General features: G+C 43.4%; 1 protein-coding gene across 4 annotated transcripts in view; it reads left to right on the forward strand.

Moving 5' to 3' along the window:
* The first annotated feature begins 430 nt into the window (after positions 1 to 430).
* Positions 431 to 16632, forward strand: part of LOC142074829 (sorting nexin-2-like) — a 69888-nt gene continuing 53686 nt past the window's right edge. For 2 of the 4 annotated variants that reach the window (XR_012670721.1, XM_075135721.1), the window contains exons 1-2: positions 431 to 580; positions 3061 to 3172. Coding sequence is in view for 2 of the 4 variants with exons in the window: in XM_075135721.1 (XP_074991822.1) it covers positions 473 to 580; positions 3061 to 3172 (220 nt within the window). In the remaining 2 variants the exon portion in view is untranslated. Of the gene's footprint in view, positions 581 to 1462; positions 1539 to 3060; positions 3173 to 3211; positions 3283 to 16632 lie in introns of those variants that run through there. The other 2 variants (XM_075135722.1, XM_075135723.1) reach the window with 2 other exon arrangements.

A 16632-nucleotide genomic window follows, 5' to 3' on the forward strand; every position in this document is an offset into this window, starting at 1 on the left:
GGCCTAGGCAGGTACACAGCCACCCCTGTGCTTCCACAGAGCACGCCCCGGGCAAGATCGAAAGGTTGCTCCGCGGGCGCGCAATCCCCCGCGACGGAGCCCGCGGGCCCAAGGGCAGGCAGGCAGGCAGGCAGGCAGCCTTCAGCGGGCACGGGCACGGGCACGGGCACGGGCACTCGCAACCCTCTCCCTCTAGTTCTCCGTTCCTGTTTTGCCCCACGAGGAGGGACCGCGGGGGAGGGGGCGGACACACACGACCCCGACAATGCGAGAGGCTGGCACCACCCCAGTCCAACCACAGCTATACTAGCCTACAGCAGCAGGAAAAAAACAAGCTGCAGCAAGGCAGGCGCGCGTTCTACCCCTTTTTCCCCCGCCTCCCTTCCTAGCTCTTCCAATCACGTGGCGCGAGGAGGCGAGGGTCGGGGTGTCACGTGAGAGCTGGGGCTAGTGACCCAGGCTGGAGGGGAAGATGGCGGCGGAGAGAGAGTCTTCGCTATTGGCGGATATACGGCCCGCCGACTTCGAGGTGCTGGAGGATGGCAAGAACGTCTTTGCTAGCCCAGTGTCCACCTTGGAGGTGAGAGCCCGCCCGCCCTGCAGAGCCCTCTCTCCTTCCCTGGTGCAGTCTATTACTGCGGGGCCCAGCCGTTGCCCAGACCCCTGCGGTGGAGTGTGACGGTGCCGGCACCCATCGGGCCCTCCCTGACTACCGGGGGTCCCTTCCCACCCCCATCTCGGCCTCAAGCTGCGGCCCTCGCCGCTCTCCTCTCCTCTCCTCTGGGAGTGGCGGCTCCTTGGCCCTTGCCTTTTGGTGGGGAGAGTCGCCTCGCCAGGGGCCCTCCGGGGCCCTCAGCCCCGCGTGGACTTGTTCGTTCCCCTGAAGTCTTTCTCCTGTCAAAAAAAAACCCCACGGAAAAGTCTTTCTCCAAGTATCACACCTGCAACTGTTCAGAGAAATCAAGAGTTGGAAAGATCTAAAAATGTGTGGTGAATACATCTATAAACCACTCTTGCTTTTTATGTTAGGAGTCTAATAAAAAAACCCCACTACAACTGAATGTGTAAATACTTCCTAGTTCTGAAAAATGCTCATGTGTTCATTAAAGTAGGAACTTTTTTCTAAGTTGTGGCCGTGTTTCACCTGTGCTAGTCTCTTATGGAAAAACTTTGTTCTCCCTGTACAGAGTTATCAATTTAAAAAGAAAATTGTTTGTGTTCCTCTTTTCCTGAAGTTTCCTGTCCCTGATCTTTACAGTAATAGGGTCAGTGCGTATTTCTTTGTTTTGCTCTGACTGTTGCCTGTTCTTAAAAAGGTCAGTAAGTAAAGAGGCTCTTAAATCTGTTTTTTAAAGACACTTGCCTTCTCTGAAGTAGCATAAAAAGTTTTGTTTATTTTTTTCTTTTTATAGATAATCTGTGCAATGCTACAAAAAAATATCTGTGGAAAGATACTGTGAAGGAATAACAAATGATGTGATTTGTGAACCTGCAGTTGTCAAGAACTACTTTAATAGACTTCTATACATCTGTGTGTGGTACAGTGTGTATTATTGGAGACTTGTTTTGTACTTTCAGAAAAACTGCAATAAAACATAAATAATGTCTTTATTGATATGCTCTAGAATTAAACCCCCAAGAGATGTGATAGAATTAATGCCTAAAACACAGTCTAACAATGAAAAGTCTTCATCTTAATTATTAAAAATAGTTATTGAAAACTTCTATAGCTGGAAAAACTGGCAAAGAAATGCACTTTCTCTGTATTGAGTGGTTTGGTTAACAGTTCTGTTGTGCTGCTTTGTTTTTGTAGTCAGTTTATTTGGAAGAAAGTAGTTAAGTAGCAAAGGGAAGCCTCATTGCTTAAAGAGAAACTTTGAAGACAAAGCTTTTTTTGACTTTTAATCAACTAGAGTGCTTAGGAAAGAACCCTGCTCTTGTGAATTTCTAGCAAATTTGGAAGGAAGAGATCATGAAGATTGAGTTTGAACAGGGCACCTTAGTCCAGAGAAGAATGATTATGTCATGGTGTGGGTCTAATTAAACTTAAGTATTTGAGTGTTGTTGTAGTGGTGTCGTAGTCCTATAATATTCATGAAGTAGCTGTTTCTAAATGGCAATGGCAGCTCTATTAAAATAAAAACAGAGCTGACTTAATCCTGATCGTATGTTTGTGTGCTGATTAACTAGAGAGGAGAGCATGGCAGGCGACAGTGAGGTCCAAAGCCAATTTATGTGAAGGTCATGGTGCTTTGAGAGGGTTCCTAACTGTTTTAATCTTGGAGCTTTCCCCTTGCTTTTTGTGTGATTAATTTCTGTTCTTGCCTCCCTCCTTTTTTTTTTTTTCCTTTTTTTTTTTTTCTTGTTTTCATTCTTTTTGCACCTCACAGAAGACATGCTGTTCTGTTTTTACCTATAATTTGGCTAAGCTAAGCGGTGGAAAAGCTGTAAGATTGCTAATAATTCTTCCAAATAGCTTCAGTGTTAGCATTTGTTTTATAAGAGGAGATTTTGTTAACTCACCTAACTTTGTTCCAACAAAATATAAATTTCATGTATATTATGAACAGTAAAAATAAATGAAACTTTGAAATTTCTTATGGCTGCAAGCAGCTGTGTATTGTTTGAATGGAGTTAACTTGTTCTCTTAATCTCTGAAAAACTGGTATGGAGTGCTTGGAGACTTTTTTTCTACATAGAAAAAATTACTAAACAAAATCTAAATATAAGCCTTTCCAAAAGGACCTTCATAATCAAACTACATTCAGAATGCTAACAAACTTATTCTAGATATTTCTGTAGCAGTTTTTCATGTAAATTAAACTTGAGGAAATGTTTGGTTTTTTTTTTCCTGACAGAAATGAAAAGAGCTGCTGACTAGTTTGTATCCTTTGTTCATTGTTATCCCACTAGGAGTAGGAAATGGAAATAACTGACTGGGCTTCCTTTCTGTACATTTTGCTTTGTTTCTTTGCAATGAAAGAATGTTTATTGCAATACTTATATACTGATATGTGACAACTGGTTCTCTGCTATTTCACTTTTTTTTTTTTTTAACAGTCAAGTCCTTCAGAGCCAGCAAGTCTTCCTGCAGAAGACCTCAGCACAAACTCTAATGGTCCAAAGCCAGCAGAAGTCATGACAGATGATGATAGAGAAGACCTCTTTGCTGGTAACTGCTTTTTTTTCTTCTAATGTGGCTGCATAGACTCTTTTCCTCTTGGACTTAAAGGGGTGTGCTTTTGTGAGGAGGAGGAGGAAAACCTTTTTATGCTGTAAAAGGTAATTTCCATGTCTGTAAGGAAATATGAAGCAGTACCCTTGCAATGGAAACTCTGATTTTAAGCTTAAGCAATTAAATATTGTTGTAAATCTTAACCATTGTTCAACCTGTTGAAGATATACTTTCTGGAAAATTCATTAAGTAATGTTTTCCTTTGGATATTAGGAGTATCACTAGTCTTTGTTGATCATTCTTTATTGGATTCAATGATCACCTATTTAATTTAAGTCCTATGATCTTCTGCAATATACTGGCAAATTTATGAACTTGAAATAATTTGCAAGAAAAGTGACATGCTATAAAAGGAAAAACAGCTGAGGTTCTTTGCGCAAAGTTTGTTCTGCTGTTAACACATCTAGCTACTGGTTGAATATTATTGTAAAACCGTTTTGAAGTGTAGCCTTTTCTTTTTGAACTGCAAGTAGAAGACTTAATCTTGCTTATTAGCAAAATAAAGTGATATGTGACTTCTCTTTAGGGGTAGATGAGCCTTGTTTAAATTTCAATAGTAAATTTAAATTGGGGATTTTTTTCACCAAATTTCTGTGTTGTTGTCTCTGCAGTAAACACTTTATTACACTCTTGACAATACATATCTTTGTAACGGAACTATTAAGAATTACATACTGAAGTAATGGCACTTTGAGAAGCTTATTTGATAGAAAAGTTAAATTTAAATGTCTTAAGAGCTTGACAGTGATGTACAGGATTTTTTCTTGTGGGACTAGCTTTAGTTAAGTTTGATTACTAAATACAGGTTTCTCTGTGATATGTACTGTCACTGCATAGTGTTGCAGTGTTAGCTAGTTAATAACTTGTTCTGCTGATGGTAATATAGCATGTCTTGTTATGTAAGAATATTCAACTTCATGTGTGTGTAAAAACATGATGCAAGTTAAAGCCTTGTTTTCTACTGTATAACCATTTATAGCTGTCCCAGTCCTTTTTTCCAATTATGAAGACTGATAATTCAGATCATATTGCAAGCTGGAGGGTATTTCTACTTATTAAAAGACTTTTTTATTATAATAAAAAGGTGAGAAACTGACATATGGGATCAGTCCTGGCATTTCACAATATTTGACAGTACTGGATGTTTTGGAGAGAGATGTATGAAAGTTTTGATAAGTAATCAGTCAATGACACTTATTTTTAATCCTTGGTCAGTCACTACTTTGATGTTGGTTTTCTACAGTCTATTTTTCCTAACATGGATTATGGTTGCTGTCACAATTAAAGGTGTAGGAGCATTTACTCTTCAAGAAAGGAGATGTAATGTTTGAATATATTGTGTGTCAAAAGACGGTTCTAAATGCTTCTTCTCAATGCTAACACTTTTCCTATTAGTGAGTCAGTTGGCAGTCTGCTTTGAATACACTCCTAATCTTATCTTTGTTTGTACCCTGATGTAATATTTTTTAAATAAAGTTTATAGCATTTAGTTCTGGGCTGCTTTATATAGATAAGTGTATACATGTGCCCATTACCTTTGTTCTCAACTTATCAAACTTATATTTGCATATATTTGAACTTACATTCTAACAGTGTCATAAGCAAATGTATTGATTAGTTTGCAAACTCTCTAAAACAGTCTTAAGAGAAATGGAGAATAATTAAGAATTCTGTGATAATCCTAGTAGTTTTGTATTTATATTACCTGATCTTACGACCTACAAAGACTGGGAACACTTTACTAGTACAAGAAAGCTTTATTTTTAATTTGGTTATATAGCTTCAGTATATAAAGCCAGCTTTTTGTAGCTGTAGGTCCATCTGGAAAAGCCTTTGACACTGTCTCCCACAGCATTCTCCTAGAGAAGCTGGCAGCTCACGGCTTAGACAGGTACACTCTTCGCTGGGTAAAAAACTGGCTGGACGTCCGAGCCCAGAGAGTTGTGGTGAATGGAGTTAAATCCAGTTGGCAGCCAGTCACGAGCAGTGTTCCCCAGGGCTCAGTTTTGGGGCCAGTCTTGTTCAATATCTTTATCAATGATCTGGATGAGGGGATCAAGTGCTCCCTCAGTAAGTTTGCAGACGACACCAAGTTGGGTGGGAGTGTTGATCTGCTGGAGGGTAGGAAGGCTCTGCAGAGGGACCTGGACAGGCTGGACCGATGGACCAAGGCCAACTGTATGAGGTTCAACAAGGCCAAGTGCCGGGTCCTGCACTTCGGCCACAACAACCCCATGCAATGCTACAGGCTTGGGGAAGAGTGGCTGGAAAGCTGCCTGGTAGAAAAGGACCTGGGGGTGCTGATTGACAGCCGGCTGAACATGAGCCAGCATTGTGCCCAGGTGGCCAAGAAGGCCAATGGCATCCTGGCCTGTATCAGGAATAGTGTGGCCAGCAGGAGTAGGGAGGTGATCGTGCCCCTGTACTCAGCACTGGTGAGGCCACACCTCAAATACTGTGTTCAGGTTTGGGCCCCTCACTACAAGAAGGACATGGAGGTGCTGGAGCGTGTCCAGAGAAGGGCAACGAAGCTGGTGAAGGGCCTGGAGCACAAGCCTTATGAGGAGTGGCTGAGGGAACTGGGGTTGTTTAGCCTGGAGAAGAGGAGGCTGAGGGGAGACCTCATCGTGCTCTACAACTACCTGAAAGGAGGTTGTAGCGAGGTGGGTGTTGGTCTCTTCTCCCAAGTAACTAGCGATAGGACGAGAGGAAATGGCCTCAAGTTGCGCCAAGGGAGGTTTAGATTGGACATTAGGAGAAATTTCTTTACTGAAAGAGTGGTCAGGCCTTGGAACAGGCTGCCCAGGGAAGTGGTTGAGTCACCATCCCTGGAGGTATTTAAAATATGTGTAGATGAGGCGCTTAGGGACATGGTGTAGTGGGCATGGTGGTGTTGGGTTGACGGTTGGACTGGATGATCTTAGAGGTCTTTTCCAACCTTAATGATTCTATGATTCTATGATAATAGATATTTTAGGAAAGCAGATTCTCCTTTGGCTGGAAAATAATAAATTAAGAAAAAATGTGGCTGGACTAAATATTGATGGGATCCAGACAGAAGTAACATGTTAGCAGCCAGATTGTTGCAAGTGAATGGAACACTGAGAAAAGACAGAGAAATTATTTAATGAGTTTGCGTTTTACTATGGAAGATGTTTTTTTAAATGCAAGCAGCATTCAACTGTGAAAGCATCTGATGTGCTGCAGGTCTAATACAACTAAAAGTGATTTTTAAAAGGTCAGTTAATATACAGACTAAGGCTAGTACAAACTCTCAAACGGGGAAAAAAAGACTGATTTATAGAGCCTAACACAACTTGCAGAAACATGACGTCTTTAATAGTAGCCTGTTCTAAACAGGAATTTTGCATAATACAGTTCTGTCGTAATGATGAACTTTGAACTTTGTATCACTGTCAGCATATGTGTTCTCAAAAACAATGTCTAATTTGTGTTCCAGTGCTATGTACTCACGAGGATAACTTTTTTTTTTCCTTAGCACTATTTTGCTAGACAGTGATGGTCATCCAGCCTTCCTGACACTGACTTGCGATGAACATATAAACAGTGTGAGAAGGCTACATGAGATATCTATTTCCTTGCTTTCAGCTTGATTGCATAAGCCTTGTTTTCTATGAAAGTAAGGCTCAAGTTTTAAAAAAATAAAAATTGGATGCAACTTTTTTTTCCCAATATGCTGAAATTCCAAAGAAATCTTATCTTTACAAAGATTATAGGGACAGTTAACTGGAGGGGAAGAGAATGAAGTTCCACAACTTCCTACCTTGTGTTGGTCCTTCACGTTGAATTATTAGACACTATAAAACCCAGGTAAAAGGAAGTCCTATGAATGGCTCCTGAAAGGAGGAACTCTGACTTTTGGGGGGCATTAAAAAAAAAATGTAGTTTTGTAGACTTATTTGTAAAAATGTAATGATATTCCTCTCTAGATACTGTAGGCTTGATAAATCTTTTTCATTGTTCATCTAATAATGCAACCTAATGGAAAAGGAGGTGAGGGAGAACAAAGTAGAAAATGTCCTGTACTGTCTTAATGCAGTTCAGAATCTGGAATTTTTGTAGGCTTTTTTGACTATATTTAAAAACTCTTTGCTGCTGTGTTTTTAGGACAGCTATAAGGTATATCTGCAATAAACTGTTTTTAGATATTCCTTACCATAATCATAAGTGCTTTGGCTGAACTGTTAAAGCTGAGTTATGAAGGTGGAAGAAAATGAGATTTTTTCCATCTGTTACTGGAGACCTGTAAACTTTGCTGTTCCATTTATTAGTGTTGTGATTCTCAGTTCTGCAAATAAGAAAACTATCTTGCTAAAACCATTTAAGAACTTTTTCCCTTAGGATAAAAGTCAAAATGTTGATCATTTTGGCCAATAAAAGCTTTGCTTAGCTTGCTCCAAATCATGTAGTATTAAGAGTATCTTGGAGGACTTTGGTGGTATGTATTTTATGGTGGTTGTTGGGGGGGAGCGCATGAGTGCGCGCGCAGGGTTCTTTCTGGATCTCAATAAGAAAGGCTCAACAACAAATGGCTTAATAAAATAGCCGTTTAATAAGACAGAATAAGAAGAGAAAATCTTATGTCCCTTCAGACGGTGGGAACCCCGTGATCGTGCAGCATCAGACGGACCCCAGATGGGTTTCTCCCATGGCATGCTGCGCAGATTCTGTCCGTGGAGGGAAGCTCCTTCTTTTTGGTCGTTTGAGCTATTATATAATTTTCTTACAAGAAAACAACTCTCTTCCTAAAGAATGTTCTCATGAGAACTTCTTGCTGCACTGTTAGATAAAGACAAGGCCACACAGGTGGCATAATCACCAGTACCAAGGGGGAGCAGCCTGCAGGCTCCTCTGTTACAATGAACTGCTGAGTTTATCCTGTGGCCAAGGTATTTGTGTAGCACAACACAGGCCTGAAGGCCAAGCTGGATGTGCAGCCCAGCACAGGCCTGGACTTCCTCAAGTTAACTGTTATGTGGATCACTGACTCCTCGATGTGCAGTGGTCTCCCAGTCAGGATCACTACATTCCACCCCTTGATCCACATACAGTTCACCTTTCCCAAAAATATATTTTAAGTTACAGATTATATTAATAACATACAGGCTTCTTAACACCTAAGTATGATGACCAATAGAGCAGATACGGCCTGTTCTAGATCACTAACTCCTCGAATACAATGTATTCTGCAAAGCTCCCAATGCGGGGGGGGGGGGGGGTGGGGGGTGGGGGTGGCACGGATGATAATGTTGGGTTTTTGTTTGTGGGTTTTTTGGTCAAGAGAATACTGTAAGAACATCTGTTCAGATGATTGCTATCTTAAAACCTGGTCATCCATAAACTTCTTCTATAGAGTTAAGAACTAAATCTTGAATGACTGTTCTAAAATGTTGGCCTAAACTTCAATGTATAGCTGAAGCAATGTATCATGGACTGCCTGTGCAGGACATAGCTATGCCTTCTGCTTCTAATGCTCACAGGGGATGAGAGCAAGGCTGTGAAATTATATCAGTGCTCTGTCACCTTTTGTCCTAGTTTCAGCTGGGATAGAGTTAAATTTCTTCCTAGTGCTGTGTTTTGGATTTAGTATGAGAGGAATGTTGATAACACACTGATGTTTTAGTTGTTGCTAAGTACCCTGCTAGTCAAGGACAGCTCCCATGCTCTGCCAGGTGCACAAGAAGCTGGGAGGGAGCATAGCCAGGACAGCCAAACCAGCTGGCTAATGGGGGTATTCCATACCATGTGATGTCATGCTCAGTATATGAATGGTAGGCGTGTTCCAGGAAGTACTGATCGCTACTTGGTTATCGGTCAGCGCGGGTGGTGAGCAATTGCATTGTGCATCACTCATTTTGTATATTCTATCATCATCATCATTATTATTATTATTATTTTCCCTTTTCTGTTCTATTAAACTGTCTTTATCTAAATCCACGAGTTTTTCTCACTCTTACCCTTCCGATTCTCTCCCTGTCCCACTGTGGTGGGGGGGGGAGTGAGCGAGCGGCTGCATGGTATTTGGCTGCCTGCCAGGTTGAACCACGACAGTCCTTTTTTGCTGCCTAACGTGGGGCTCAAAGGGTTGAGATAACGATAGATCTGACCAAAGAGTGTTAAGGCAAAATTGTTATGAGCATTCATTATATTGATTGGTCACGATGTTGATTAATTGGCTCTCAAAGCTGTGGGGCTGGCTCTCAATGTTGGGTTATGTAATACCTTGCTTGCAGTATATGTTCCCTGTTGTGCTGTTTATCATTATTCGGAACTGGGTCAAGGTTATCATTTTGCTGCTGTTTTATGAGGTGATAAAATCATTGGTCATAAGTCTATACTGGTATCTCTACTCGGCACTGCCGTCATCTCTGTACCTCAGGAACCACCTCTTAGAAACTATTAGTAATTGCACTTATTTCTCCTCGGAGAATGAATTTAAGGGGGAGACAGGATGGGACACTTTCTCCCACTTGTTCATCTTCCCTTCCATATCGTCAGAAACTCCTTTTTCTTCTGTCCTCTTCATGAAGACGTCCACAATATTCCCTGAAAATTTTGAATATCCTTGGGATGTTCAAAAAAGCATGATCATATTGCTACGTCTCCTGAATGCGGTTGACGTCTTGTTTAGGGTTAAACAACTATTTCGGAATACTGTCCAGAGATCAACACTCAGCAACAGACACGGTGGCTACTCAAACCCCCACGACACGCGCTGTAGCTACTCCAACCCCCGTGACAGGCACTGCAGCCAATCAAACCCTGGCAACAGGCACTACAGTTACTCCAACCCCCGCGACAGGCACTGCAGCTACTCAAACCCCAACAACAGGTACTACAGCTGAACCAGAGGACCAACCCTTGCTGGTATCCGTCGCCCCTATACATAAAAGGAAATCTCAGAGGAGAAAGTCAGGTCATTTAGAAAGGGATGATGGAAAAGCAGGGCCATCATGAGGAGGGGAGGAGGAAGAGGAAGAACTCATAAACGAGACGGAAACCACTCGATCGCTATCCCTAAGTGAGTTGCGAGATATGCGGAAAGATTTCAGCCGTCGTCCAGGCGAGCATATTGTTACCTGGCTGCTCCGATGCTGGGATAATGGGGCCAGTAGCCTGGAATTAGAGGGGAAGGAGGCCAAACAGCTGGGATCCCTTGCTAGGGAAGCGGGTATTGACAAAGCAATTGGACAAGGGGCACAGGTCCTCAGCCTCTGGAGGCGACTGCTGTCAGGCGTGAAGGAAAGGTATCCCTTCAAGGAAGATGTTATATATCGCCTAGGCAAATGGAACACCATGGAGAGAGGTATCCAGCACCTGAGAGAATTAGGTGTGCTGGAGGTGGTTTATAGTGACCTGGACAATGAGGAAGCGCCCAAAGATCCAGATGAAATCCAGTGCATGTGACCCATGTGGCGGAAGTTGGTACAGAGTGCACCAGCGTCATATGCCAGTTCGCTGGCAGTACTGTGCTGGAAAGAGGAAGAAGCACCAACGGTGGATGACGTGGTTGGCAGACTCTGGGATTTCGAAGAAACTGTCTCCTCCTCCCTTGTCTCAGCTGTGGAGAAACTGTCCCGGGAGGTTGTCGTGGTTTAACCTGGCAGGGAGCCAAATACCACGCAGCCGCTCACTCACTCCCCCCACCCCCAGCGGGACAGGGAGAGAATCGGAAGGGTAAGAGTGAGAAAAACTCGTGGGTTGAGATAAAGACAGTTTAATAGAACAGGGAAAAATAAGGGAAAATAATAATGATAATGATATTTTTTTTTCTTTCCCTTTTCTGTTCTGTTAAACTGTCTTTATCTCATCCCACGAGTTTTTCTCACTCTTACCCTTCCGATTCTCTCCCCGTCCCACTGTGCGGGGGGAGGGGGGAGTGAGTGAGCAGCTGCGTGGTGTTTGGCTGCCTGCCAGGTTAAACCACGACAATAGTATTTGCAAAATCAGCTTAAAAGTAATCACCTTTCATATTCTTCATTTTTTAATATGATCAAAGATTATCTAAAACCTTTCTCTGAAAAAGATTTATTTTCTTACCATTGCTTTACTTTTACTGCTACATCTTTTTGAAGGACCCTGCTGATGGCTTCCTACCCTCAAATGCCACAGGAAGGATATTGCATCTTAGACCAATAAAGAAGTTCAGTTCAAAAGTTCAGATCAGGTCCCATCCATGACAAAATAGTCATAAGGAAGCTTTTAGACTGAGATCTTGGAAGAACAACATTTAGATATGGAAAAGGGGTAGTACTTATTCCTGTTAGCCACCAAATGAGAGAAGTTATACAACTATTTCATAGAAAGAAAAAAATACGTATAAATCCACTCAAATTATTTCTTTTTCTGTCAACAGCTATTTTTCCTGCATGCATGTTTGGGAAACAAACCATTAATCGCCATTAAGCACTTTGCTATATATTCAAATTTTAGACAGGCTTAATACAAGTCATGAAAGAGTTCAGACCACACAGATTTCCCACCTTCAGTTGACAAAACATTCCCGTTACTGTAAAAGTATGACCTCATAAAACCAGCATGAATTCAGAGTAACAAACCAGCACTATAAGATGAAACAGTAGCGCACTCTCTCCCACCACTCCTCCTTTTCAGACCTGTATCCACACATGGATTAACATCATGAACTGATCTAGGTTATTTTTGACATGAACTCCAAAAAGGATCAGCTACCTGCCACTGTTTAGCAGATGGCTGAAACTATGCTGGTGCATTACTTCTGCAAGAGACAAAGGGGCATGAACAAGCAGATGGAAATAGAAGGCGGCTTCCTTTCAGCAGGAATGCCAACTTGCAATTTCAGGATTACAACTGACATAACATTAGACTTCATCTGAACCAGTATTTCTCAAGCTGTGTGACCCCAGGTTGTTTGGGCGTTACCAAATTTTTAAAGCTGCTGCCTACTAACCCTCCTTTTCCAGTTTCCTAACTGGAGGAGATAAATGACTACAGACAGTTAATACTAGCCAGGGAAACATTAACTGTTTCCGATTGATAGCAGCAGGTCAGTTCTTTTAGGAGAGAAGAAAGGGGAATTTATGCCATACTCCCTCCTCTTACCTCTCACCCACAAGTTTGCATGCATCCAACACATTAAATAAATCTAGATGAGTGAAATAGAAAAGCCAGTGGAAAAGGATAAGGGGAGAGAGAAAAGGATGTTATACTTTTTGTTTAGAATCAAAGCATTAAAAGTTAATTTCAGAAGTAGGCTATTATCATTCATGACTCAGATTCTAAAGGGGAAAAGAAGTCTGTACTACCTCTTTAATAAAAACTGAAGGCTACTACACTGTTGTGGTGGGTTGACCCTGGCTGAACGCCAGGTGCCCACCAAGCTGCTCTATCACTCCCCCTCCTCAACTGGACAGGGGGAGAAAAATACAACGAAAGGCTCATGGGTCGAGATAAGGACAGGGAGAGATCACTCACCAATTACCGTCATGGGCAAAACAGACTCAACTTGGGGAAATTAATTTAATTTATTACCAGTCAAAATCAGAGTAGGGTAATGAGAAATAAAACCAAATCCTAAAACACCTTCCCCCCACCCCTCCCCTTCTTCCCGGGCTCAACTTCACTCCTGATTTTTCTCTACCTCCTCCCCCCGAGTGGCGCAGGGGGATGGGGAATGGGGGTTGTGGTCAGTTCATCACATGTTGTCTCTGCTGCTCCTTCTTCCTCACACTCTTCCTCTGCTCCAGCGTGGGGTCCCACCCATGGGAGACAGTCCTCCACCAACTTCTCCAATGTGGGTCCTTCCCGTGGGCTGCAGTTCTTCAAGAACTGCTCCAGCATAGGTAGGTCCTTTCCACGGGGTGCAGTCCTTCAGGAACAGACTGCTCCAGTGTGGGTTCCCCACGGGGTCACAAGTCCTGCCACAAGACCTGCTCCAGTGTGGGCTCTCCACAAGGTCATAGCCTCCTTCGGGCTCATCCACCTGCTCTGGCGTGGGGTCCTCCATGGGGTGCAGGTGGATATATGCTCCACCGTTAACCTCTATGGGCTGCAGGGGGACAACCTACCTCACCATGGTCTTCACCACGGGCTGCCAGGGAATCTTTGCTATGGTGCCTGGAGCACCTCCTCCCCCTCCTTCTTCTCTGACCTTGGTGTCTGCATAGTTGCGTTTCTCACATATTCTCACTCCTCTCTTTTGGCTGCTGTTGCACAGCAGTTTCCGCCCCCCCCCCCCCCTTCTTAAATATGTTATCTCAGAGGTGCTACCACCACTGCTGATTGGCTCAGCTTTGGCCAGTGGCGGGTCCGTCTTGGAGCTGGTTGGCATTGGCTCTATCGGACATAGGGGAAACTTATAGTAGCTTCTCACAGAGGCCACCCCTGTAGCTCCCCTGCTACCAAAACCTTGCCATGCGAACCCAATACAACCATCTAGGTATGTTTTCCCCTCAGAAAAGAAGTCTTAAAGTAGTAAATAAGCTGAGAATCTATTTCCCAAGAAAGTAATTTTTCCAAAGAACATTGACATTTATGCTTCTTACATACTCTACTTTCACTTGAAGAAATCTGATGGCATGTTACAGATTAAGAAATTCCGTTGACAATTCTTTTGTTTTTTCATGGAAAGATGAATTTGGTAGGTTTTAGAGTAGAAACTACGGTATTTTCAGAAACGTTTGCTCAAGTTATTCAGTTTAGATTTTCCAATGAAAATTTAAGTGGTTGGTTGGTTGGGGGCTTTTTTGGTGATTTTTAAGGCTTTTTTTAAACTCTGTATTAATATTTACATGAAAAATGAAATCTAGGTCTCCTGCTTTTCTGGAAAGTGCTCAAAAGCGCAAGCTCTTCTTGCATAAAGAGATGCAACTGCTTTGTCCAACTTTTAGGAGAAAAAAAACATCGAGACCAACAGTCACATCAGTCATGGCAATTATCAGCACATATTAAGCACTCCCACCAATATAATGCCATAAGACTTGTACACTTTAATACTTACTTTACAATCCATAAACAGTCTTTGATAAAAGATCACTGTCACAACGCTCAACTCCAACAGAACATGAAAACCGCTCAGCCTGCTGCAGAAGATGACTATTTATGCTTAATTAACATTCCACAGGAACCTATACCTACTTCCTATCAGCACTCTTCAGCACTTAAGCTTGGAACTCGATTTCAGCATTAGATACCTATTGTTTCTTTACATCTCACCACTAGTATTTGTCAAACATCATCATCTTAGAAAGTACAAATTTGCAATTCCTGACAAGCAGCATCACTTCAGATGAATAAGTTATTTTTACTTATGACACTTCTAAATGTCATAGACCTCTAACATTCTGACATCACTCGAGTATTTAAAGTGGCTGTCCTGGTTCCGGCTGGGACAGAGTTAACTTTCTTCCCAGTAGCTGGGGGAGTGGTGCTGTGTTTTGGGTTTGGTATGAGAGGAGCATTGATGGCCCATTGGGTGGTGCTTGCACTGGGGAGTTTTAGGCCTCCCATGCTCTGCCAGGTGCACAGGAAGCTGGGTGGCAGGGAGCACAGCCGGGGCGGTTGACCCAGCTGGCCAATGGGGTATTCTATACCATGTGACATCACGATCAGTATAAAAACTGGGGGGGGAGCGCTCCCCCCATTCGCGACACGCGGTCAGAGAGTGGTGAGCAGTTGCATTGTGCATCGCCTGCTTTGTATATTCTGTTGTTGTTGTTGTTCTCATTGTTATTATTACTGTTCTACTTTGTTTTATTTCCATTATTAAACTTTTTTTATCTCAACCTGGGAGTTTTCCTACTTGTGCCCCCCCGATTCTCTCCCCCATCCCACCGGAGGTGGGGGGTGAGCGAGCGGCTGCGTGGTGTTTAGTTCCTGGCTGGGTTAAACCACGACAGTCCTTTTTGGCGCCCAACGTGGGGCAGCGAAGGGTTGAGATAACAACAGATTAACTAGAGTGTATTAAGGAATTTATATCTGTTAACAGTTGCTAGTCATAATATTGATTCATCTATTCTCGATATTAGTTTATCTGATCTGCACCATGCTCTTGTTTTTGCTGTACACGCTAAAGATTGGTCTTGGTTTTTGCAGTCTGCTGTGCTCTGCAGTGATTAGTGATGTTTTGCCTGGGAGATTTGTTACTAAAACACTGGCCTTGAGCGTTATCTGGTATTTGGGATTTGTACTGAAGCCGTTACTGTACTTTGGGTACCACCTCATGGAGACCATTAGCAATTATACCTCTTCCTCTGAGAGATTCTTTATGGAGGAAATACAGGATGGCACCTTCACTACCTTCCTCTATGATATCGTCTCCTTCGTTAAGATAACTTGTCAGTACCTTGAACATCTCTGGGTAGTTAAGATACTACTATTGGTATTCCTTGGGAATATTGTTTCAGTTTTGTCCAAGATTAATAATCAATTTAAGAATATCATCCAGAGATCTGCCCCGAGGCTGGATAGTTATGAGTGGCAGGCTGTGTGGGATAGCATGGGCAAACCCAGCCAGCACGGGTTCATGGAAGGCAGGTCCTGCTTGACCAACCTGATCTCCTTCTATGACCAGGTGACCCGCCTAGTGGATGAGGGAAAGGCTGTGGATGTGGTCTCCCTGGACTTCAGTAAAGCCTTTGACACTGTCTCCCACAGCATTCTCCTAGAGAAGCTGGTGGCTCACGGCCTAGACAGGTACACTCTTCGCTGGGTAAAAAACTGGCTGGACGGCCGAGCCCAGAGAGTTGTGGTGAACGGAGTTAAATCCAGTTGGTGGCCGGTCACGAGCGGTGTTCCCCAGGGCTCAGTACTGGGGCCGGTCTTGTTCAATATCTTTATCAATGATCTGGACGAGGGGATCAAGTGCTCCCTCAGTAAGTTTGCAGACGACACCAAGTTGGGCGGGAGTGTTGATCTGCTGGAGGGTAGGAAGGCTCTGCAGAGGGACCTGGACAGGCTGGATCGATGGGCCGAGGCCAACTGTATGAGGTTCAACAAAGCCAAGTGCCGGGTCCTGCACTTCGGCCACAACAACCCCAGGCAACGCTACAGGCTTGGGGAAGAGTGGCTGGAAAGCTGCCCAGAGGAAAAGGACCTGGGGGTGCTGGTTGACAGCCGGCTGAACATGAGCCGGCAGTGTGCCCAGGTGGCCAAGAAGGCCAACGGCATCCTGGCCTGTATCAGAAATAGTGTGGCCAGCAGGAGTAGGGAGGTGATCGTGCCCCTGTACTCGGCACTGGTGAGGCCGCACCTCGAATACTGTGTTCAGGTTTGGGCCCCTCACTACAAGAAGGACATGGAGGTGCTGGAGCGTGTCCAGAGGAGGGCAACGAAGCTGGTGAAGGGCCTGGAGCACAAGTCTTATGAGGAGCGGCTGAGGGAACTGGGGTTGTTTAGCC

The sequence above is a fragment of the Calonectris borealis genome, chromosome W (genome assembly GCF_964195595.1).
Source record: "Calonectris borealis chromosome W, bCalBor7.hap1.2, whole genome shotgun sequence".
NCBI classification, from domain to species: domain Eukaryota; kingdom Metazoa; phylum Chordata; class Aves; order Procellariiformes; family Procellariidae; genus Calonectris; species Calonectris borealis.